At 41.7% G+C, this 26263-nt stretch overlaps 1 protein-coding gene across 5 annotated transcripts in view; it reads right to left on the bottom strand.

Moving 5' to 3' along the window:
• MAPK9 (mitogen-activated protein kinase 9) overlaps positions 1-26263 on the bottom strand; it is a 69817-nt gene that overhangs the window by 12213 nt on the left and 31341 nt on the right. For all 5 annotated transcript variants that reach the window (XM_065917241.1, XM_065917244.1, XM_065917245.1 and 2 more), the window contains 4 exons: positions 25085-25143; positions 22096-22234; positions 1842-2007; positions 332-403 (listed from right to left, as the gene is read on the bottom strand). In XM_065917241.1, the coding sequence (XP_065773313.1) occupies positions 332-403; positions 1842-2007; positions 22096-22234; positions 25085-25143 (436 nt within the window). The remainder of the gene's footprint in view (positions 1-331; positions 404-1841; positions 2008-22095; positions 22235-25084; positions 25144-26263) is intronic.

Raw genomic sequence — 26263 nt, 5'->3', positions numbered from 1 at the left:
AATTTAGACAACTCCCTAGATGGTTAATTAACTAAACAGTATTTTCATTTAAACACCAGAACACATTTGTCAAAGAGTAAAGGCATTTCTTATAAGCTATTTTTAACAAAATTAAGAATATAAATTGATTTAATTCTACGTCTCAACAAAATCGTTAGTCAAGTAAGAAAGAAAACATAAAATTGAACCATTTGATCTGTGACACTAATTTAACATATATAATCAAGACCTCCTTAGAATACAGTCTAGAATTACGACATTTTTCTTTTGAGATCCTGCTGCCTTTGGTATTTATGGAAAACATGGCCGGGAAGGTCCCCGGGAAGGATACGATCAGTGCCTTGGAATATCACACAACCTTTCACCAGCTCTCCCATGATGCAACCCACTGACCAGATATCAACTGAAAATAAAGTGAAATGACAAAATTATGAAGTGCCATGAACAAAACAAAGGTGAGGAAAAGGTTTCTAACAGTGCACTAAATACATAAACATGGAAAATAAACGGCCAGTTAAGGGTGAACTGTTTTAGACAGTATGAAAGATTGCTGACCTCTATTTTGGCTTTCAGTTTGCAGCAATCTGGGCTTTCAGTGCCAAAGAGTCCAACACTTTACAGCTTCAAAGACAAAGTCCCAGAAATAAGGAGTGCCTGTCCCCAGAAAGCTGCTTCCAGGCACGAGCCCACCCCGGCTCCCGGCCTTGTGGTCAGCACCAGGTATCTCCCTGTGAAGGATACAGTCTCTTCCTGGGAACAGGACTTTATGGAGGACCATTTCTGCCATGATGCACCCGACAGACCAGATGTCCACTACCAAATACCAGGTGATTAAAACCAGCCAGAGACCGCCCCCACGCATGTCTTTTCTCAAATCCCCTCCCAAACAAAGACAGACCCAGCTTGTTAGTAGAACTCGTGTGAAGTATGAACACCATGCCTCGGAGTGATCCGTTTCTAAACTGTCAAGTCAGCGGGGCCCCACAGGGCCAGGCTTGCCTGGGTTCCGGAGAGGGCCAGAGGTGCCTCACCTTCTGGCTGTTCCCCTTCTCTGCGGGGCCCAGATGAATCAAGGCCTCAGAAGCCCAGACAGAGCTCTTCAGTGCCCCTGCTGGTGGAGGTGGGCTGAGAGACGCTAACAGGGGACAGAATTTTCTCTCATGTCCATAGAGGACTAGAAGGCCACAGACTTGTGTCTCTCTGAATAGGAGCACAAGTTCTAAAACATCTGAATAAACTTGAAGCTCAACTCATTTCAGATGACTTAGGCAAACTTTCAGACTCTTTTTTTTTTTTTATAAGTAAGTGTGCTTTAGTTCTTTTTGACAAATTTTTCAAAGGCTAAGTTTCAAAGAGCTCTGATATTGCTAGAATAAGTCTTGCTGTTAAAAAAACAAACAAACACCAATTTTACACACAAAAAGCACATGTTGTATTGTTCCATTTATATCTAGTTCAAAAATAAGAAAAGTCAATCTATGGTGCTGGAAATCAGGATAACGGCTTCCCTTGGGGGTTGAGACCCAGAGGGGTCCCGGGGAGGCCTCCGTTATGCTGCTGGTTACGTGGGTGTGCTTCCGCTGAGCGGCACACTTGGGATTTGCATATTTTTTTGTAAGTATATTATACTTTGATAAATGTCCAAAATATTCATTTCAAACGTGAATAATTTTAACCAATGGAAATATAAAATTATTTCTCATCTGTGAACTATGATAATCTACGCATAACAGTCTCCGTATTATATTTCATACAGTTCACAGGAAAGAGAAAAAAACTAGTGATGACTAATAGCACTAATTTTAAACATCGCAGCCTCTTCCAGTTCTGTCTGTACTCACCGTTCTCTTTGTAGCCCATGCCCAGGATGACTTCGGGTGCCCGATAATACCGCGTCACCACATAGGGGGTCATCATAAAGTTGGTGCACGCCGTGCGAGCCAGGCCAAAGTCAAGGATCTTAAGGGTGCAGTCTGACTTTACTACAATGTTACTAGGCTTCAGATCCTAGGACAGAAAAGGTTTGAATTAATACAGTGAACCAAAGCATGCTAAGTAAACAATCTCACGTTGGTAAGGATTTGTGAGGTCAGTGACCACTGAAGTAAGTGAGAGTGCTGGGAGAAGGAAGAAAGTTAGAATTGAACCCTGGGATTTTAGAATCATGTTGGAAAACCTAACTCTCAAGTTGAAACCAATACAAATCAGTCTAGAGAGACCAGACGGTTGCCCTTATCTGCTGTGTGGAAACCTGCATGACACTACTTTGCTTAAATTCTGTTGAGAGTCTCTACAACATCCACTCGTCCCTCCTTCCACGCCTGGGTCATCCTTCAGTTCCCAACATTCTGGTTCTTCCCTGCTATCCAACGGAAATATAATTCAAGCCCCATGTGTGATTTACATTTTCTAACAACCACCTTAAAAAAGTGACTAGAAAAGGTAAGATTTAACTTTAATATTTTCTTTAATCCAATACAGTGTATTTCCATAGTATTCATTTCTAAAATGTAACCAACATACAAACATTATTGAGATATCTTACATTTTTTGGTACTGTCTTTGAAATCCAGTATTTATTTATAATTATAGCCACATTCTGAGTATTTAATAGCTTCATGTGGCTAGAGGCTATGATATTGGACAGCATAGGGCTAGAATTCTCAGACCCTGGAATCTCCCAAAGGCTTCTTCTTTCTTTGGGAGAAGAATCCCATGATTACCAACACCAACTTCCCATCCCCTGGGACCTACCGTTCCCTGGCACACACACTACTCTTAAAGTCCCTTCTTCACCCCTACCAGTGAGGGTTCTGTGAGAGGAGGTCTCTCTGTGCTCCCAGCATGGAGTCTGGCACAGCAGATTCTCAGAAAATGTTTGCCACGTGAATGTACACATCATACTCTACCACACTCTCAACGCAACTCATCACAAAACTTCTGCAGCTTTTCGCCTCGTTACTCTAGGGCCTTTCTTTATGGCGATCCCCTACATCCTAGACCCTTCCTCAAGTCACAAGAATTTGATTATTGCCTGGAACTTCGGCCTGAAAACTCACCCTAGAAACTATGACTTCTAAACAATCCATATCTATTATTTTCACAAGTGCTTTAATTGTGTAGCTACAATGTCAAATTGCCAAGTCACATCACACGGTAAATGATGTTTTAGGACCAGCACCTGGCTGAAACTTTCCAGTTGATGCATCACCAATGGGCATAGGTGCGCCTTGAGTGACAGCTGCCAAATGTTACTGGGATAAGTAGAAAAACATTTAGATTTACATCAGTCAAAACTAAGTTTCATTGCTGCTAAGGGCTTTCTTTCTAAACATTTGGAATTCAGTAAACTATAACATAACTATGCATTGCTTGAAAACATAATGAAAACTCCTACCAAGCCCATGCAGATGCACTGGTCCCTGGCTGCCCCAGAGCACTTCCTCCATGCATGTCCCAACATGAAGTGCTGACGGGAGCACGGCCAACCCTACCCACAGCTGCGAGGCCATACAAAACAAAGCATGGGAAGAATAGGCACCACACTCAAACCAGCGACCTTTTCCTATGAGGAGGCAGTAATGCAGCTAAGGTAAAACAAACCAATTTGTTCCTAGGTTCCTTTTTCAGAACCAAAGAGGAAAGGGTATTTCAGAATATAAATTAATTGTGCTTAGTCGCTCAGGCGTGTTCAACTCTTTGCAACCCCATGGACTGTAGACTGCCAGGCTCCTCTTTCCAAGGAGATTCTCCTTTGTATACACCATGGACTGTATAAAAAAGCAAAAACCTATGACACCGGAAGATGAGCCCCCAGATCAGAAGGTGTCCAGTACGCTACCAGGAAGAGCAAAGGGCAATTACTAATAGCTTTAGAAAGAATGAAGTGGCTAGGCCAAAGTGGAAATGACACTCAGTTGTGACTATTCCTGGTGGTGAAAGTAATGTCTGATGCTATAAAGAACAATACTGTATAGGAAGCTGGAAAGTTAGGTCCATGAATCAAGACAAATTGGAGATGGTCAAGCCGGAGATGGCAAGATTGAACATTGACATCTTAGGAATCAGTGAACTAAAAGAGACAGGAATCAGTTCAGTTCAGTTGCACAGTCGTGTCCCACTCTTTGCAACCCCATGGACAGTAGCATGCCAGGCTTCCCTATCCATCACCAACTCTCGGAGCTTACTCAAACTCATGTCCATAGCATAGCTGACGTCATCCAACCATCCCATCCTCTGTTGTCCCCTTAGCCTCCTGCCTTCAATCTTTCCCAGCACCAGGGTCTTTTCTAATGAGTCAGTTCTTCGCATCAGGTGGCTAAAGTACTGGAGCTTCAGCTTCAGCATCAGTCCTTCCAATGAATATTCAGTACTGATTTCCTTTAGGATTGAATGGATGGATTTCCTCGCTGTCCAAGGGACTCTCAAGAGTCTTCTCCAGCACCACAGTTCAAAAGCATCAATTCTTTGGTGTTCAGCTTTCTTTATGGTCCAACATTCACATCCATACATGACTACTGGAAAAACCATAGTTTTGATTATGTGAACCTTTGTTGGCAAAGTAATGTCTTTGCTTTTTAATATGCAGTCTAGGTTGGTCATAACTTTCCTTCCAAGGAGCAAGTGTCTTTTAATTTCATGGCTGCACTCACCATCTGCAAAGAATCTGGAGCCCAAGAAAATAAAGTCTGTCACTGTTTCCATTGTTTCTTCATGTATTTTCCACGAAGTGATGGGACCGAATGCCATGATCTTTGTTTTCTGAATGTTGAGCTTTAAGCTAACTTTTTCACTCTCCTCTTTTACTTTCATCAAGAGGCTCTTTAGTTCTTCTTCATTTTCTGTCATAAGCCTGGTGTCATCTGCATATCTGGGGTTATTGATATTTCTCCCAGCAATCTTGATTCCAGCTTGTGCTTCATCCAGCCCAGCGTTTCTCATGATGTACTCTGAATATAAGTTAAATAAGCAGGGTGACAATATACAGCCTTGACATACTCCTTTCCCAATTTGGAACCAGTCTGTTGTTCCATGTCCAGTTCTAACTATTGCTTCTTGACCTGCATAAAGATTCCTTAGGAGGCAGGTCAGGTGGTCTGGTAGTCTCATCTCTTGAAGAATTTTCCACAGTTTGTTGTGATCCACACAGTCAAAGGCTTTGGCATAGTCAATAAAGCAGAAGTAGGTGCTTTTCTGGAACTCTCTTGCTTTTTCGATGATCCAATGGATATTGGCAATTTCTGGTTCCTCTGCCTTTCTAAATCCAGTTTGAACATTTGGAAGTTCATAGTTCACATGCTGTCGAAGTCTGGCTTAGAGAATTTTCAGCATTACTTTGCTAGTGTGTGAGATGAGTGCAATTGTGTGGTAGTTTGAGCATTCTCTGGCATTGATTTTCTTTGGGAATGGAGTGAAAACAGACCTCTTCCAGTCCTGTGGCCACTGCTGAGTTTTCAAAACTTGCTACCATATTGAGTGCAGTACTTTCACAGCATCATCTTTTAGGATTTGAAATAGCTCAGCTGGAATTCCATCAACTCCACTAGCTTTGTTTGTAGTGATGCTTCCTAAGGCCCACTTGACTTCGCATACCAGGATGTCTGGCTCTAGGTGAGTGATCACACCATCGTGATTATCTGGGTCATGAAGACGTTTTGTGTATAGTTCTTTAGTGTATTGTTGCTACCTCTTTTTAATATCTTCTGCTTCTGTTAGGTCCATACCATTTCTGTCCTTTATTGTGCATGAAATGTTCCCTTGGTATCTCTAATTTTCTTGAAGAGATCTCTAGTCTTTCCCATTTTATTGTTTTATTTCTTTGCATTGATCACTGAGGAAGCTTTCTTATCTCTCCTTGCTATTCTTTGGAACTCTGCATTAAAATGGGTATATCTTCCCTTTTCTCCTTTGCCTTTCGCTTCTCTTCTTTTCTCAGTTATTTGTAAGGCCTCCTCAGATAGCCATTTTGCCTTTTTGCATTTCTCTTGGGGATGGTCTTGATCACTGCCTCCTGTACAATGTCATGAACCTCCATTCATAGTTCACCTGGCACTCTGTCTATCAGATCTAGTCCCTTAAATCTATTTTTCACTTCCACTGAATAGTCATAAGGGATTTGATTTAGGTCATATCTGAATGGTCTAGTGGTTTTCTCCACTTTCTTCAATTTCAGTCTGAATTTGGCAACAAGGAGTTCATGGTCTGAGCCACAGTCAGCTCCCAATCTTGTTTTTGCTGACTTATAGATCTTTTCCATTTTCGGCTGCAAAGAATATAATCAATCTGATTTCGGTACTGACCATCTGGTGATGTCCATGTGTAGAGTCTTCTCTTTGTTGTTGGAAGAGGGTGTCTGCTATGACCAGTGTGTTCTCTTGGCAAAACTCTATTAGCCTTTGATCTGTTTCATTTTGTACTCCAAGGCCCAATTTGCCTGTTACTCTAGGTATCTCTTGATTTCCTACTTTTGCATGTAAAAGTAGGAAGTCAGACATGAATAGTGAATTTAATTCAGATGATCATTCTATCTACTACTGTGGGTGAGAATACCTTAGAGGAAATGGAGTAGCCCTCAGAGTCAACAAAAAAGTCCAAAATGTAGTACTTAGGTGCAGTCTCAAAGTGACTGAATGGGTTCCAAGGCAACCCACTCAACATCAGTTCAGTCGCTTAGTCATGTCCAAGTCTTTGCGATCCCATGAACTGCAGCACGCCAGGCCTCCCTGTCTATCACCAACGCCTGGAGTCCACCCAAACCCACATCCATTGAGTTGGTAATGCCATCCAACCATCTCATCCTCTGTCATTCCCTTCTCCTCCCACCCTCAATCTTTCCCAGCATCAGGGTCTTTTCAAATGAGTCAGCTCTCCCCATCAGGTGGCCAAAGTACTGGAGTTTCAGCTTCAGCATCAGTCCTTCCAATGAACACCCAGGACTGATCTCCTTTAGGATGGACTGGTTGGATCTCCTTGCAGTCCAAGGGACTCTCAAGAGTCTTCTCCAGCACCACAGTTCAAAAGCATCAATTCTTCGGCACTCAGTTTTCTTTATAGTCCAACTCTCATATCCATACATGACCACTGGAAAAACCATAGTTTTGATTATATGGACCTTTGTTGGCAAAGTAGTGTCTCTGCTTTTTAATATGCTGTCTAGCTTGGTCATAACTTTCCTTCCAAAGAGTAAGCGTCTTTTAATTTCATGGCTGCAATCACCATCTGCAGTGATTTTGGAGTCCAGAAAAATAAAGTCAGCCATTGTTTCCACTGTTTCCCCATCTATTTGTCATGAAGTGATGGGACCAAATGCCATGATCTTAGTTTTCTGAATGTTGAGCTTTAAGCCAACTTTTTCACTCTCCTCTTTCACTTTCATGAAGAGGCTCTTTAGTTCTTCACTTTCTGCCATAAGGGTGGTGTCATCTGCGTATCTGAGGTTCTTGATATTTTTCCCAGCAATCTTGATCACAGTAATCCAAGTCTACGTCCCAACCAGTAATGCTGAAGAAGGTGAAGCTGAATGGTTCTATGAAGACCTATAAAACCTTCTAGAACACCAAAAAAAGATGTTCTTTTCAACACAGAGGATTGGAATGCAAAAGTAGGAAGTCAAGAGATACCCAGAATAACGGGCAAGTTTGGCCTTGGAGTACAAAATGAAGTAGGACAAAGGCTAACAGAGTTTTGCCAAGAGAATGTGCTGGTCATAGCAAACACCCCTTTTCAAAAACCCACAAAAGACCACTCTACACATGGACATTGCCAGATGGTCAATATAAAAATTTGATTATGTTCTTAGAAGCCAAAGATGGAGAAGCTCTATACAATCAGTAAAAACAAGACTTGGAGCTGACTGTGGCTAAGATCACAAGCTCCTTTTTGCAAAATTCAGGCTTAAACTGAGGTACGGAAAACTACTAGGCCATTCAGGTATGACCTAAATCAAATCCCTTATGATTAGATGGTGAAGGTGATGAATAGATTCAAGGGATTAGATCTGGTAGACAGAGTGCCTGAAGAACTATGAATGGAGGTTCATAATATTGTACAGGAGACAGTGACCAAAAGCATCCTAAAGAAAAAGAAATCCAAGAAGGCAAAGCTGTTGTCTGAGGATGCCTTACAAATAACTGAGGAAAAAAGAAAAGCGAATAAAGGAAAGGGAGAAAGGGAAAGATAGACCCAACTGAATGCAGAGTTCCAAAGGATAGTAAGGAGAGATAAGAAGGCCTTTTTAAATGAGCAATGCAAAGAAACAGAGGAAAACAACATAAACGGAAAGGCTAGAGATCTCTTCAAGAAAACTGGAGATATCAAGAGAACATCTCATGCAAGGATGGGCATGATAAAGGACAGACGGTCCTTACCATTAAGGACCTAACAGAAGTAGACGAGATTAAGAAGAGGTGGCAAGAATACACAGAAGAACTATAGAAAAAACATCTTAATGACCAGGATAACCGTGATGGTGTGGTTACTCACCTAGAGCCAGACACCCTGGAGTGTGAAGTCAAGTGGGCCTTAGAAAGCATTACTAGGACCTAGGCTAGTGGAGGTGATGGAATTTCAGCTGAATTATTTAAAATCCTAAAAGATGATGCTGTTACAGGGCTGCACTCAATATGGCAGCAAATTTGGAAAACTCAGCAGTGGCCACAGGACTGGAAAAGTTCAGTTTTCATTCCAATCCCCAAGAAAGGCAAGGCCAAAAAATGTTCCAACTACCATACAATTGCACACATTTCACATCCTAGCAAGGTTATGCTCAAAATCCTTCCAGCTAGGTTTAGCAGTATGTGAAATGAGAACTTCCAGATGTACAACCTGGGTTTCAAAGAGGCAGAGGAACCAGAGATCAAATTGCCAACATTCAATGGATCACGGAGAAAGCAAGGGAGTTCCAAAATAACAACCTACTTCTGCTTCATGGGTTAAACTAAAACCTTTGACTGTGTGGATCACAACAAACTGGAAAATTATCAAAGAGATGGGAATACCTTACCTGTCTCCTGAGAAATCTGTATGTAGGCCAAGAAGCAACAATCAGAACCTTACATGGAACAACTGACTGGTTCCAAATTTGTTAAGGAGTACAACAAGGCTATATACTGTCACCCTGCTTATTATATGCAGAGTACATCATGGAAATGCCAGGCTGGAAGAATCGCAAGCTGGAATCAAGAATGCCAGGAGAAATATCAAGAACTTCAGATATGCACATGATATCACTCTGATGGGGAAAGTGAAGAGGAACTAAAGAGCCTCTTGATGAAGGTGAAATAAGAGGGTGAAAAAGCTTGTTCGAAACTGAACATAAAAAACTAAGATTATGGTGTCCAGTCCCATCATTTCATGGCAAACAGAAGGGGATAAAGTAGGAGCAGTGACAGAATTTCTTTTCTTGGGCTCCAAAATCACTGCAGACAGTGACTGCAGCCATGAAATTAGAAGATGCTTACTCCTTGGAAGGAAGGCTGTAACAAACCTAGACAGCATACTAAAAAGGAGAGATATCACTTTGCCAGCAAAGGTCCATATAATCAAAGCTATGGTTTTTCCAGTAGTCATGTATGGATGTGAGAGTTGGACTATAAGGACGGCTGAGCAGCAAAGAATTGATGCTTTCAAATTGCAGTGCTGAAGGAGACTCTTTAGAGTCTGTCAGATTGCAAGGAGATGAGACAGTCAATCCTAATGGAAATCAACTCTGAATATTCATTGGAAGGACTGATTTTGAAGGTGAAACTCCAATACTTTGGACACCTGATGCAAAGAGCTGACTCACTGGAAAAGATCCTAATGCTGGGAAAGGCTGAAACCAAGAGAAGGGGGTGGTAGAGGAAGAGATGGTTAGATAGCACCACTGATTCAATGCACATGAATTTGAGCAAACTTGAGGAGATACTGGAGGACAGAGGAACCTGGCGTGCTACAGCCCACGGGCTTGCAGAGCTGGACATGACTTAGTGACATGACTTAACAACATACTTGACCACCTAGCAGTCGCTGAAATCCAGCCTGGCCTTGAACTAACACAGCCACACGAACAAGGATGATCAGAGCGGTGTCATCCAGCCTGATGAACTGCTGTGTGGTTAGAAAACATGCACATACCAGCCACCTCTACCTGTCAGAAGAGTGCCCTCTTGCTCTGATTTTGTTGGACAAACTGCCATCCAAGTAAAGATGGACTTTACTGCCATCTACTGGAAAACTATGATAGTCAAATGCAGACCTGTGGAATCAAGCTGTGGGAAGGTGTGGGTTGCTATCCTGGCCGGAATGGTAGAGGTGGCCATGTTGGGAGGCAATGGAAGGTGCCTAGAGAGATCCCGGGGCTTCTGAGGGTTCCCCACATGCACAGCCACTCTCCCATCAGTCTCCACACACGACCAGAAGCAGCTTTCCACTAATGAAGTAGATTTCTAGTTTGAAGATGGCAGAGTAAAGACAATTCTTCCCCTCCAAATCCTGAAAACCATCCCAAACAAGGAAAACAAGAAATACACAGTAAAATACAAACGACACCTAAATTTGGGGGCTTGATGCACAGAGTATGGTGATGGCGGCCCTGGGGCAGCCAACAAGGGTATACAAAACACCTGCAACCAAACAAGGGCAGGAGCAGAGGAGTCGAGGCTGAGGGTGTTGTCACTCCTCATCAGTTCTCGATCCAGACCCGCTGACTGAAGAAGTGTAACCACTGTCCACTGACTTGATTTCCGCACATGCACCTATGACCGCTTACTCGGGTGATGGTGTCTTGGGACAGGAGCCTAACTAGACGTTTAGAGAAGTATTAGACATAAGTTCTAAGTGGACAATGAAAGTCAAAGACTCAAAACAGCATCATGCCTCCCCCAGCTGGTGGTAGGGAGTGGTCATGGAGGCTAGCTAATAAATGGAGACTGGTTCAGATCTCTTCCAACTATATTATGACACAGGCCTGGGGCAACACTGTGAAAGAAGATTGCTGTCCATCTCACAAGGTTTCTGATCCTCTTTTCTAATCAGTATGGGAGAACGCATACCAAATCAATGACTGTATGACACAGATGAGGCCTTATTAATCTGTGCTGGACAACACCGTGTCCAGCACAGCAGCTAAAATCAGGACCCCTGGTCAGCTCGGTCTCGGGGGTCGACATTCTCTAGCATCCATCTCATTTCTTCAAGGGCTGGACTAGTGAATTAAACTGAGCTAGGAGGGACCACCCCCTGACATTTTTAGGTTCTAATGGTGGTAGTAATCTCCTCCACTCTTCCCCCATCTCCAGAGTTCAACAGCATTTTTGATGTACTATCTTGAGGGTGGCAGTTTCATGTTTCTACTTGGCCTTCCAATCAAGATGACTCTTAACTCCAGATCAAAGAACAAATGCAGGGGTCAATCTGCCAGGACTATCACTGTCAAGTGTATCAGTTCCAATCACATACTTGAGGACTGGGAAGATGACTGCTGCATGGGTCCATGGACCCCGTGGTCCATTTTGGACCACCAGACTTGTACACTTCAGGAATGAACAATGCAGAGAATGAGGACCTGCTGTGGCTCCAAGGTCAACCACCTGGTGAAAGGGACTGTGGTCTGTCTCTTCCCCTCAGGAAGGGAGGCTCATGAGGAGCCTGAGGGGGCTGCTCTTGACCTGTGTGCAGAAGCAGAGCTGACAAGGACAAGGGTGGACAGTGGTAGCCATGAAAATGCCTGTCCATCTCTCTACTGTGGGCGTGCAACTGACAGACACCCCGCTGAGGGGCCCTAATCCTCCCCTCCACTCACGACAAGGCCACAAGTCCCACAGCGGCTGTTGCCCACATGCATGGAACTGCATGGAGAAGGAGGTCCTTTCCTATGAGACACTGGATTCCTCTAACAGACAGCTTCCAGCCCTTCTTCACACCCTCTCTGTGCCAAAGGGTCAGACTGTGCTGTCCCCTGCCAGCTCTCCCACCTCCTCTGACTCCCTCTTTCTGCTCTTCCTCAGAGGCCTTCTCCCCGCATCTCCTGCATGTCTAATGCCATCATGGCACCCTAACGCCTTCAGTGAAAAACCTCATATGCTCTATGGGGATGGAAGTCAGCACACAGGAATAAACAACTTGGCCAAGTGGAGTAATCCCACCCTCAGTGAGTGGCCCACAGTGAGACAGGGCTGTGGAATTGAATGACAAGCACTGCAGAAGGCAGGATGGGGTAGGGAGCAGGATGTTGAGGGATTTGTAGGGGATGGAAGTGGGGGGGAAGGTTCGCAGAAAGGTCAAGGTAGACCCCTCAGATCCCCACAGGTCGTGGTTCTTTCTTCACTTCTCATCAGTCAGTTCAGTTGCTTTGTTGTGTCCAACTGCAGCACGCCAGGCTTTCCTGTTCATCACCAACTCCCAGAGCTTGCTCAAACTCACGTCCATTGAGTCGGTGATGCCGTCCAACTATCTCATCCTCTGCCATCCCCTTCTCCTCTTGCCTTCAGTCTTTCCCAGCATTCGGGGTTTTTTTCCCCAATGATTCAGCTCTTCACATCAGGTGGCCAAAGTATTGGAGGTTCAGAATCAACCCTTTCAATGAATATTCAGGATTGACTTTTTTAGGATTGATTGGTTTGATTTCTTGCAGTCCAAGGGACTCTCAAGAGTCTTCTCCAACACCACAGTTCAAAAGCATCAATTCTTCAGCGCTCAGCTTCCTTTACAGTCCAACTCTCACATCTTTACTTCCACTGGCCTACTATCTACAAAATCCAAAACCAAGTTTCCAGACTCAGGCCTCAGGCACAATACCAACAGATCTGCTGGTATAAGGCACAGTAAAGGCATGGGTTAGGAGCCCAACCTGAAGACAGGGCACTGTAGTGAAGTCTGCACTTTGCCACATGAGAATTTCAGCCCCACCCCACACAGCCTCTCATACCAGCAACTAAGCTGCTCTCCCTCAGTCAAGAGACCGGAGCCTTTTTCTAGGAAAATAATGTCCAGAGAAAAGATCTGAAAACAGAGACACTGCGGCTACCTGCTGCCCTAGAGAAAAACCTCTCATTCAACAATCTCAGCTGAGGCACTTTCACTCGGCCTTCTAATGTTTCAGTCTTAAATAGGACCAGTGACAAAAAGTCACAAGACATTTGAAGAAAGCCTCACATACAACAGTGAGAGACCAAATATACTAAAAAAACCAAAACAAAAAACCTCAGGGGAAAGAAAAACAATGCAGGTAGCAGTTAAAAAAAAAAGAAAAACAACTTCAAGGGGACTTCCCTGGCAGACCAGTGGTTAAGATTCTGTGCTACCAATGCAGAGGGCACAGGATCAACCCCTGTTCAGGGAACTAAGATCCCACACACCACATGGTGTGGCTACAACAAACAAACAGACAAACAAATACTTCAAAGAGTTGAGAGAATTCATCACCACCAAACCAGCTTTACAACAAATGCTAAAGGAGTTTCTCTAGGTAGGAAACACAAGAGAAGGAAAAGATCTACACAAAATAAACCCAAAACAATTAAGAAAATGGTACTAGGACCATCAGTTCAGTTCAGTTGCTCAGTCGTGTCCAACTCTTTGCGACCCCATGGACTGCAGCACGCCAGGCTTCCCTGTCCATCACCAACTCCCAGAGCTTGCTCAAACTCATGTCCATTGAGTTGGTGATGCCATCCAGCCATCTCATCCTCTGTTGTCCCCTTCTCCTCCTGCTTTCAATCTTTCCCAGAATCAGGGTCTTTTCCAATGAGTCAGCTCTTCACATCAGGTGCCGAAGTACTGAAGCTTCAGCTTCAGTATCAGTCCTTCCAATCAATATTCAGGGTTGATTTCCTTTAGGATTGACTGGTTTGCCCTCCTTGCAGTCAAAGGGGCTCTCAAGAGTCTTCTCCAACACCAACACCACAGTTCAAAAGCATCAATTCTTCGGCGCTCAGCTTTCTTCATGGTCTAATTCTCACATTCATATATGAGTACTGGAAAAACCATAGTTTTGACTATATAGACATACATATTGAAAATTACCTTAAATGTGAATGGATTAAATGAACCAACCAAAAGACACAGACCACCTGGGTGGATGAAAACATGTGCATGTACACACTTTGACTTACCACACTACTCTACTTAACCCCTCCAAATCGTATGTAATTATCTTATATTGTTTAGGTTAACCATATTTCTTGCAATTGTAATTATCTTTTTTTTGGTCTGGATATTGATTGTGAAAACTGATAAACATCTCTTATTATTGTGACTATGTGTATTTGTTTAATACCATTGTATCATGATTGATCAACAGAAAATAACACAATTCTGTAACAGTAAAACTATCACTTAGTAGAAAAAAAACTTCAAAGAAATTCTAGCCTTGTAGATATGACAGTGCCTTCATGCAAGAAGAAAATGCTATTTCCCACAGCCAAGACATGGAAGCAACCCAAGTAAGTGCCTAATAATATGACTGAATAAGATGTGTTGTATGATTGTATGTATATATATATATACATACTGTGATGGCTCAGTAGGTAAAGAATCCGCCTGCAATGCAGGAGATGTGGGTTCAATCCCTGGGTTGGGAAGATTCCCTGGATGAGGAAAATGGCAAACTACTCAGTATTTGTACCTGAAAAATCCCATGGACAGAGGAGCCTAGTGGCTACAATCCAAAGGGTGGCAAAGAGTTGGACATGACTGAGTGACTAAGCATATATATATGCTTATATATATATATATATGTATACATATATATATATATAATGGAATATTAGTCATAAAAATGAATGAAATATTGCCATTTGCAGCAATGTAAATGAACCTAGAGCATATTATGTTTAGTGAAATAAGTCAGAGAAAGACAAATACTATATGATATCAATCACTTGGAATCTAAAAAATGATACACATAAATATATATACAAAATACAAACAGACTCACAGATATAGAAAACAAATTTGTGGTTAACAAACAGGAGAGGGAAGAGGGGAGGGACAATTTAGGGGTTTGGGATTAACAGATATATATAAGGAAGATATATAAAGGAAGCAACAAGGGTATACTGTACAGCACAAGGAACTATACCCATTATCTTATAGCAACCTATAATAGAATATAATCTCCAAAAATACTAAACCACTAGGCTGCACACCTGAAACTAATACAATATTGTAAATCAATCATATTCCAATTTAAAAAAAGAACAAAATGCTATAAAAAAGAACTTTTAAAGATAAAAAAGAGCTCCAACTAACTGGTACTTCAGAGAAAGACAGAATAAAGAACACATTTCTATTCTGAAATAATACAAATTTCCAAGAACTCTATGGCATGTCCTCCCAGACTGAAGTGCCCACCACAATTAATGAAAAAAAATTCCATATGCAGGCATATCACCATAACATTTCAGAATACAAGAAATAAAGAAACTTTAAAAGATGTTTCCAGAGATAAAAACAAAACTCAAACCAGGGCATCTGCAAAGGATCAGAAAGTTCAAAAGCCATACAACACTACACTACAATTGTACAGTACTTATACCTCAGGGGGCAACTGATTTATAACCAAGAATTTTATATTCAATCAAATCATTAATCATGTGATAGGGCAGAAGAAGAGTTTCAGATATCAGAGACCTCAAAAACTTTACTTTCCATGCACCACTTTTGGGGAGGCTATTGGAAGATATGTCCCACCAAAATAAAGGAGAGATGGGGGTCAGGAAGCAGAGAGAGGTGAAGGAAATCCTCAGAAAAATGCTGGGGCAAGGCCAGGATAAGGCCTTGGCATCAGGTATGGGTGTGGCCAGTCCAGATGTGAGCAGGGCTGAGGTTCCACAAGACTATCAAACCAATGAAACAGCTAAGCCATCTGCAGCAAGAGAACACTTAGACTATCTGGCACAAAGCGTAGGGTTTAATTAGCAGTAAAGACATATTTGCTTCCTCCTTCAAACAAACAACAAAGACCACAACTCTAACAAGTGAAAGACAAGTGTTGTTAAATCTAGGGACAAAAAGTTGAAGGGAAAAGAAATATAATCATGGTATAAATGTAAGCTTAACTGTGAAAAGTGTTTATAGGTCCTGATGATGTAAAACTGACATCTGATCTAAACCAATTATACTGTAACTATACTGAGAGGACAGGAGAGTGAAAGAGAGCTAAATCAGTATCTTCTGTCCCAAACTGAAGAGAGATCAACAAATAGAGATTTAATCATATTATTTCAAGATAGGGAGATAAACACCAAAATAACAGCTAAAAGAACTGAATGAGTGCTTCTGGGGAGAGAGTAATAGGAGGGAGAAAGTGGGGGTTCCTTTTTAATAAGTTATCCTTGATAAAAACAAAAAAAAAAAAGATTGACCAACTCATTCAGCAAGTTGCAGAACAATCATGTACAAGATGATCCTATTTTTTAAAAATAAAGGTTGTAAAGGACATAAGTATAAACAGATATGCTGGTATTACCTAAGTAAGAAGATGTATCAGTGTAAAGTCAGGAAGAAAACACCCAAATGCCATCAATGGCCTCTTCAAGGTGACAATGGAGGGCTGGGGGACTTTCCTTTCCATTTGCTTTTAATTATACAACATAAAAGTGGTAGGATTATGGCTGTTTTATTTTTCAAGTTATTAAATTGTATGTTTAGTTTGAACCATCTTAGTAAGCAAAACTGAACTGGTGTATCTATGCCTATGGTATCAGTTCAGTTCAGTTGCTCAGTCGTGTCCAGCTCTTTGTAACCCCGTGTACTACAGCATGCCAGGCCTCCCTGTCCATCACCAACTCCGGGAGCTTACTTAAACTCATGTCCATTGGTTGGATGGTGATGCGATCCAACCATCTTATCCGCCTTCAATCTTTCCCAGCATCAGGGTCTTTTCAAATGAGTCAGCTCTACATCAGGTAGCCAGAGTACTGGAGTTTCAGCTTCAGTATCGGTCCTTCAAATCAATATTCAGGGTTGATTTCCTTGAGGATTGACTGGTTGGATCTCCTTGCAGTCCAAGTGACTCTCAAGAGTCTTCTCCAACTCCACAGTTCAAAAGCATCAATTCCTCGGTGCTCAGCTTTCTTTACAGCCCAACTCTCACATGCATGCATGACTACTGGAAAAATCATAACCTTGACTAGACGGACCTTTGTTGGCAAAGTAGTGTCTCTGCTTTTTAATATGCTGTCTAGGTTGGTCATAACTTTTTTCCCGAGGATAAGCGTCTTTTAATTTCACAGCTGCAGTCACCATCTGCAGTGACTTTGGAGCCCCCCAAAATAAAGTCTGACACTGTTTCTACTGTTTCTCCATCTATTTGCCATGAAGTGATGGGACCGGAAGCCATGATCTTTGTTTTCTGAATGTTGAGCTTAAGCCAACTTTTCCACTCTCCTCTTTCACTTTCATCAAGAGGCTCTTTAGTTCTTCGTCACTTCCTGCCATAAGCCTGCTATCATCTGCATATCTGAGGTTATTGATATTTCTCTCAGCAATCTTGATTCCAGCTTGTGCTTCTTCCAGCCCAGCATTTATCATGATGCATATAAGTTAAATAAGCAGGGTGACAATATACAGCCTCGACATACTCCTTTTCCTATTTGGAACCAGTCTATTGTTCCATGTCCAGTTTTAACTATTGCTTCCTGTCCTGCATACAGGTTTCTCAAGAGGCAGGTCAGGTGGTCTGGTATTCCCATCTCTTTGAGAATTTTCCACAGTTTATTGTGACCACACAGTCAAAGGCTTTGGCATAGTCAATAAAGCAGAAGTAGGTGTTTTTCTGGAACTCTCTTGCTTTTTTGATGATCCAGTGGATATTGGCAACTTGATCTCTGGTTCCTCTGCTTTTTCTAAAACCAGTTCATATACTGTTGAAGTCTGGCTTGGAGAATTTTGAGCATTACTTTATTAGCATGCGAGAAGAGTACATGTGTGCGGTAGTTTGAGCATTCTTTGGCATTGCCTTTCTTAGGGACTGGAATGAAAACTGATCTTTTCCAGTCCTGTGGCCACTGCTGAGTTTTCCAAATTTGCTGGCATATTGAGTGCAGCACTTTCACAGCGTCATCTTTCAGGATTTGAAATAGCTCAACTGGAATTCCATCACCTCCTTTGTTCGTAGTGATGCTTCCTAAGGCCCACTTGACTTCACATTCCAGGATGTCGGACTCTAGGTGAGTGATCATACCATCATGATTATCTGGGTCGTGAAGATCTTTTTGTACAGTTCTTCTGTGTATTCTTGCCACCTTTTCTTAATATCTTCTTCTGTTAGGTCCATATCATTCCTGTCCTTTATTGAGTCCATTTTTGCATGAAATGTTCCCTTGGTATCTCTGATTTTCTTGAAGAGATCTCTAGTCTTTCCCATTCTATTGGTTTCCTCTGTTTCTTTGCATTGATCACTGAGGAAGGCTTTCTTACCTCTCCTTGCTATTCTTTGGAACTCTGCATTCAAATGGGAATATCTCTCCTTTTCTCATTTTCTTTTTGCTTCTCTTCTTTTCACAGCTATTTGTAAGGCCTCCTCAGACAGCTATTTTGCTTTTTTGCATTTCTCTTTTTTGGGGATCGTCTTGCTCCCGGTCTGTTAAATGTCATGAACCTTCGTCCATAGTTCATCAGGCACTCTGTTTATCAGATCTAGTCCCTTAAATCTATTTCTCACTTTCACTGTATAGTCGTTATTGATTTGATCTAGGTTATACCTGAATGGTTTAGTGGTTTTCTTACTTTCTTCACTTTCAGTTTGAATGTGGCAATAAGGAATTCATAATCTGAGCCACAGTCAGCTCCAAGTCTTGTTTTTGCTGGCTGTATAGAGCTTTTCCATCTTTGGCTACAGAGAATTTAATCAATCTGATTTTGGTGTTGACCATCTGGTGATGTCCATGTATAGAGTCTTCTCTTGTGTTGTTGGAAGAGGGTGTTTGCTATGACCAGTGTGTTCTCTTGGCAAAACTCTGTTAGCCTTTGACCTACTTCATTCTGTACTCCAGGGCCAAATTTGCCTGTTACTCCAGGTGTTTCTTGACTTCCTACTTTTGCATTCCAGTCCTCTGTAATGAAAAGAACATCTTTTTTTGGGTGTTAGTTCTGGAAGGTCTTGTAGGTCTTCATAGAACTGTTCAACTTCAGCTTTTTCAGCATTACTGGTCAGGGCATAGACTTAGATTACCGTCATATTGAATGGTTTGCCTTGGAAACGAACAGAGACCATTCTTTCGTTTTTGAGATTGCATCCAAGTACTGCATTTCGGTCTCTTTTGTTGACTATGATGGCTACTCCATTTCTTCTAAGCGATTCATGCCTACAGTAATAGTTATAATGGACATCTGAGTTAAGTTCACCCATTCCAGTCCATTTTAATTCTCTGACCCCTAAAATGTTGATGTTCACTCTTGCCATCTCCTGTTTGACCACTTCTAGTTTGCCTTGATTCATGGACCTAACATTCCAGGTTCCTATGCAATATTGCTGTTTACAGCATTGGACCTTGTTTCTATCACCAGTTACATCCACAACTAGGTGTTGTTTTGCTTTGGCTCCATCTCTTGATTCTTTGTGGAGCTATTTCTCCACTGATCTCCAGTAGCATATTGGGCACCTACCTACCTGGGGTGGAGAAGGAAATGGCAACCCACTCCAGTATTCTTGCCTGGAAAATTCCACGGATGGAGGAGCCTGGTGGGCTGCAGTCCATGGGGTTGCAAAGAGTCGGACACGACTGAGCGACTTCACTTTCTTTCTTTCTATGGTTCCTTTTGGAGAAGGAAATGGCAACCCACTCCGTTGTTCTTGCCTGGAGAATCCCATGGATGGAGAGGCCTGGTGGGCTGCCGTCTATGGGGTTGCAAAGAGTCGGACATGACCAAGCAACCAACACACAAACACACACCGACCTGGGGCGTTCATCTTTCGGTGTCCTATCTTTTTGCCTTTTCATACTGTTCATGGGGTTCTCAAGGCAAGAATACTGAAGTGGTTTGCCATTCCCTTCTCCAGTGGACCACATTTTGTCTACATGCTGCTGCTGCTGCTAAGTCACTTCAGTCGTGTCCGACTCTGTGCGACCCCATAGACGGCAGCCCACCAGGCTCTTCTGTCCATGGGATTCTCCAAACAAGAATACTGGAGTGAGTTGCCATCTCCTTCTTTGTCTATGGTATCACATACAGAAAAAAGGACAGGAAAAGTTCGCAGGAAACCATTAACACACTAAAGGGTAAGTGTGGTTGATCACCTCTTGGGACCTGGAGGAGTGGTGGGTGTGCAAACAGGGGCCTTATCTACCTTCCCCCAATGTGCACACGGTGCTTTCAGGCAAGCACGAAGTCCGCAGCCCTACTAATGTGTGAACAGGAAGGTGTAAGACAAGGCAGGAAGAGCCGGTGGGGAGACACAGAGGATGGAGAGGTGGTCGGCGAGGTCATGCTGTGCACACCAAAACCTCCTTGACCCTACGTGACTTTCTGGTCTGCCGGTGTGGGCCTACACTGCAGGGGCCAGGCATCACCTAACAGAGGCACGTGTATGCCACAGCTCTCACAAGCCATCCCTGGAACGAGAGGTGCTTCCCTATGTACGTCTGGGCCCAAGAGGGGAGACACAAGCGAGACAAACCGCTTGCCTGTGCAAAATTAATAAAGCTTAACATAATGAAGCCTAATTATCTGAGAACTTATTCTCAGGCAAGACTTTAATATAATATGTATTTAAGAGAAATTAGGAGTGCCTTTATTTTATATTTTATATATATTTATATATAGACCTTAATTTATATAAAAGTCTGTGAATATTTTAGGAAAAGAAATAGAATGGTATGCTAGGAAATCTTTATTTTTAATTAAAATGACTAGTGTCACTATTTTTAAAGCAAATTCATCAACTGAATTTATATTATTTTAACTGACCACATGGCAGCAGCAAAGGCGATTATTTAAATGACTGAAGACCGGTCAGGAATCTTTGCGGCAGGCCTCAGGCGGCAGACCTCACTCAGGCCTCAGACCTCATGTTCGCAAGGGGCAAGGGTTTGGCCCTCTCTGAACTGTGGGCTCTGCTACTGTGTGAGGCCTCCATTCAGCGGCTGTGATGGAACCACCCAACAGATTCAAAAGAATTACTACTACTATACCATCAAAAATCTCTCTGTTCTTTTGTGTATGAAAAGGTTTCATTGTTCTTGTCTCACTTCTTCCCTCCACAGACTTCAGTTCACAGAAAATACAACTTTTTGCTATTGAAACATAACATCAAGACAGTCAACAAAATCAATACAGTAACTATTTAAGGAACACTAAGAACCTTTCAATAAAACTATTATCTCTGCCTCCTGTCTCACTCAATACTTCAGTTGCTAAAAAAAACAAAAAACAACAAAGAAACAAACAAAAACTTTATCATGATTGTTTACACAGTGGTACAAATCAAAAAATTACAAAAGCTCATAAAATCAGCTTAGAGAACCTCTCTCTGGTTTTTAAATATGTACTCCCTGACAGGCAACACCACCATTCAAATTCCAGCCTTGGCCTAGTCAAGAGGTCTGCCTGGAGCCTTTCCAAGAGTTCCTACCAGTAGGGTTGGGATGCTGGAGCGGTAGAACTTTATGATGTAAGAAATGAATACTTGGGCGATAACTCATATAAAACTTCTAGAGCAACTGTATCATATACTACTTGGCCTTTAACTTTCCCCCACCCCCAAATTCAAATTCTTTGCACTAAAAACAGTATTTAAAGTATGAGAAAACTATTAACAGCAGGGATATCTGGGTAAAAGTATTTGGAAGTTCTTTGTCCTATTCTTGCAATTTTTTTCTAAGTTTTAAGTTATTTCCAAATAAAAACTTAAAAAAAAAAAGCAGCATTTTTCTGTGTATGAGTCTGGGCAGTTGGCTCATATCTGCACTCAGGGTGGCTCAGATGGGCGCAGGTAAACCAGGCATTCCACAAATGTCTTCTAATCTCAACAATCTTTGAGAAAGTAACATGATCCCAATGTTGGATTTTCAACATTGACAAATTTTTAAAAAATACGTTCTTTTGTATCTGAAGATTACAATAACAAAATGATTTTGATTAAAAGGAAAAAACCAATACAGTATCACTACTTACTCTATGAATGATACCAGCTGAATGTAGATGTTTAATACCACAGAGCATCTGGTAAAGAAGGTAGGACATTCTTTCATGGTCCAGCTCCATGTGAATGACCTGACATAAGTTAGCATCCATTAATTCCATAACCAAATACCTGAGGAAATAAATGATCAGCCATGTACACATGAAAATTATCCAAATTCCTTTATGGTATTAAATCAGGATTTTTATTAAAAAAGTAATAACTTCATACCTAGTCACTGTACTGGCTAAAGTAAAAAGATAACTTGCTTTTATTAGGTATCTTGATTTATAAGCTATTTTGAAAAGAAGCAATCTTTATATCACAGTAAATAGAATCTCAAACACTCAAAGTCTCCTATATTTAAAATTTTTTTGCTATTGGGTCATTCTTACCAATATAGAAACCATGCTGTTACTGCTCGCATCTTAAGGAAACTTTTGACCTTACCTCCCCTACCAGCTGCGATCCTGTATTTTTGGTCTTTCTGCAAGCAAAACTCCCCAAAGAGGTATCTGCACTCATCATCTTCAATCTTTTCTCCCATGCTTCCTTAATCTCACTTTAATCAGGCTTTGGCCCCCACCACTTTGCTGAAACCGTCTTCAAGGCTCCTGACACCTTCCGTGTTGCTGAGCGCAGTGGCTAGTTCCATGATCCTGGCTGACTGTGGCCTCTCCTACCACTGGCTTCTTACTGCGGGAGTGCCAGCGCCTGTTTCTTGGCATTCTTTTCTCTACTGTACTCATTGTCATGACGATCTTCTCTGGTTTCTGACCTCAAGGTTTTAAACATCATCTATAGACTGTCAACTCCCAAATTAACACATTCGACCCAGACATCCTACCTGAACTCCAGGCTCACTTATCTGACTGCTTCACAGATCATTTGGGGTGCCCAACAGACTCTATGTCTAAAACCGAGCTCCTGATTCTACGCCAGCCCCAAATCTGTTCTTCCCGTAGCTTTCCTCATCTCACTTGAGAGAACTTTTATCCTTCTGGTGAGCACCTGAGCCAAAATTCCAAATGTTGTTCTCAGCAACTCCTTCTCTCAAACCACACAGCCTCTCTAAGAGCAAATACTGGGGTTCTATCTTCAAAGCAGTGTTGACATCCAATCTCGTGCCTTTACCATCACTATCACCCACAATAATCTCTCACCTGAACTACTACAATAGCCTCCTGACTGGTCTTCTGTATTCTATCCCATAAAGTGGGTTCTCAGTCCAGAAACCAAGTTATTTTAAAATGTAAGTTAGATAAACTCACTCTTCCACTGAAAGTCTTACTTGTAAAGGGAAGTCCTTACAATGGCCTAGAGGTCCAGCAGTGTCGGTCCTGCCACTTCTCTGAGCCGACCTCTTCTACTTTCCTCTGCTTCCTTCGATCCAGCAAACAGGCTCTTGCTCTTCAAAAGCACACACCAGGCACACTCCCATGTCTGCTCCTTTACGCTGCTTGTTCCTTCTATCTTTTTAAAATATAACTGTATTTATTTTAATTTTGGCTGTGCTGGGTCTGCACTGATGCACAGGTTTTCCCCAGTTGCGGCAAGCAGTGGCTACTCTCTTATAGCGCGTGGGCTTTTCATTGCGGTGGCTTCTCCTTTTGTGGAACACGGCTTCCAGGACTCGTGGGCTTCAGCAGTTGCAGCACGTGGGCTCGGCAGCTGTGGCTCCCAAGTGTTAGAGAGCTGGCTCAGGAGTTGTGGCATATGGGCTTAGCTGCTCCGTGGCATGGGGGATCTTCCTGGATCAGGGATCAAACCCCTGCTTACTGCACTGGCAGGCAGATTCTTCAGCACTGAGCCACCAGGGAAGCCCATTCCTTCTTTCTTGACACTACCTTTCTCAAAGTATCTGTAGGACTAACCCCCTCATTTCCTTCAAGGCCTCTGCAAATGTCACCAATCCCATGAGGTCCTTCGCTAACTATCCCACTTAAAGCTGCAGCCTGACTTCCAACCCCAGCACTTCTGATCCCCTCACTCAGCTCCATTTCTTCCGCATTTGCCACATTCTAATGAATGACATCACTTCCCTATTTGTTATGTTGATTATCTTCCCTGGTCTTCCTTCAAGCTCTAGGAAGAAATACAATCAGCTGCAATTCTTAAATAATGAAAGGAATTTTTGCCTGCTTTGGTCACTAAGTGTGTTAAGTTCAAGAGAGTGCTTAGCACAAAGATGGCAATCAAATTTTCCTTTTGGCTGTTCAACTGAAAGCATGGAGTCCTAAGCACTGAACTGCCAGGGAATTTCTGGCAATCAAATATTTGTTGAATGAATAAACCAATAAATTTAGGATAAAATTGAGCACTGTATCTCAGTAATAAACTAATATTTCATTTCATTGTTAGTAAGACAATTCTATTTCAGATTTTGGAAAATATACAATATTTAATTACTTACCCATTTCAAATAATAACTATAAACACCTAAACCCCACAATCCTGGATTTTAGGGGACTAGAGAAAAACATTTTATATTTCAGTAAAGCAAATCAGCAGTATTAATGGCACTGTCTTCTCCAAGGAATCCACTTTCAGTCATCCTGTACCTGCTGTAGAAATGATAACCATCTAGGGATAAGCACATGCGTGCTAAGTTGCTTCAGCTGTGTCTGACTCTGTGCGACCCTGTGGACTGTGGCCTGCCGGGCTCCTCTGTCCAAGGGGTGCTAAAGCAAGAATACTGGACTGGGTTGCCATGCCCTCCTCCAGGGCGTCTTCCCCACTCAGGGACCAAACCAGGATCTTACGCCTCCTGCATTGGTGTCACCTGAGAAGTCCACAGGCATGAGAGGTTGAATATTATTATTCATTTTCCTCACTGCTTCTATTTCACAGTGAAAAGTGGCTAAGATATCATTAAAAATGTATTATTGTCTGAATTTCCTAAGTTAAAAAAAGCAGTCATGTTCTCTTTTAAATTTTCAATCTTTCATGCACAGTGTATTACTGAATAAAAATTATACTTACACATCTTGAAATTCTTCTAGAGTTTTTTGTGGTGTAAACACATTTAACAAACTAATTATCTGAAAAGAGAAAATTAAACCTCAGCATGTCAAACAACTCTACTTGACTATAAAAATTAAGTTTAACATTAAAATGTAGTAAAAACTAGCAAAAAAAAAAATCACAGCAGAGCTTTGTAATTTTATTATTGCTACTGCTTTTACCAAAACATTCTATTATACAGTATTTCAAAAGTTAAATGATTAGGATTCTTGCCTTGGAAATAAGATGCACTTTTAATCAAATCACTTTTATGTGTCCCTAGTAACTTATTATTACAGAATTTTGACACATAATGCTTTCCAGCTTTGAACATAAAAAGGAAGCAATTACAAGTAGAAAAACACTAAATAAAGCAGTATGTTAACTCTGAAAACTTAAATACAATGTGCAAATTTCTAGAAAGTTTTGAAATATGAGGGCTAAGCTTATATTTTGGTATAATAAAGATGAAATGTCTCACAGTATTATGTATTTACCTAAAGAGGGTTCAAAAACTGACCCCATCGCAGGCTTTGGTCCTGGTACTCCAATGTTATACAATGAATTCTGCTACTTGAGCATCAAAAACACATCCTCAATCATTTCAAATGACTATGGGAAAGTTGAATTATTCAGTATAAAAGACTGAAGATTAGAGTGGCTGGAGAGCCAAGAGGGAAAAAAGAAAACTGGATTCACCACTTTAACGTTTACACCTTTAAGTTTATTTAAGATAAACTTAAAATGGAACAAAAACTTAAATCTAAGGCATGAAACCATGAAACTTTAAAATATGGATAAACATTCATACAACTCTGATGTAGAAAAGTCTGTTCTAAGCATGACAAGAAATCCACAAGACTTGATAACATTAAATGACGACAAAAATCAGTATGGCAAAAACAACCTAAATTAGGTCAAATGGAAAAGAAATGAGGGTTGATAGCTTTAATATACAAAGATCTTCTCTAAATGCATAAGAAAGAAACCAATGTGTGTTCAGTCACTCAGTCATGTCCGATTCTTTGCGACCCCATGGACTGTAGCCCACCAGGTTCTGTTCATGGGATTTCCCAGGCAAGAATACTGGAGTGGGCTGCCATTTCCTACTTGAGGGGATCTTTCCAACCCAGGGATTGAACTTGTATCTCTTGCATC

This window comes from Muntiacus reevesi, chromosome 1 (genome assembly GCF_963930625.1).
Source record: "Muntiacus reevesi chromosome 1, mMunRee1.1, whole genome shotgun sequence".
NCBI lineage: Eukaryota > Metazoa > Chordata > Mammalia > Artiodactyla > Cervidae > Muntiacus > Muntiacus reevesi.
Note: the sequence above shows the minus strand (reverse complement) of the source record. Positions and strands in the feature narration are given on the sequence as shown.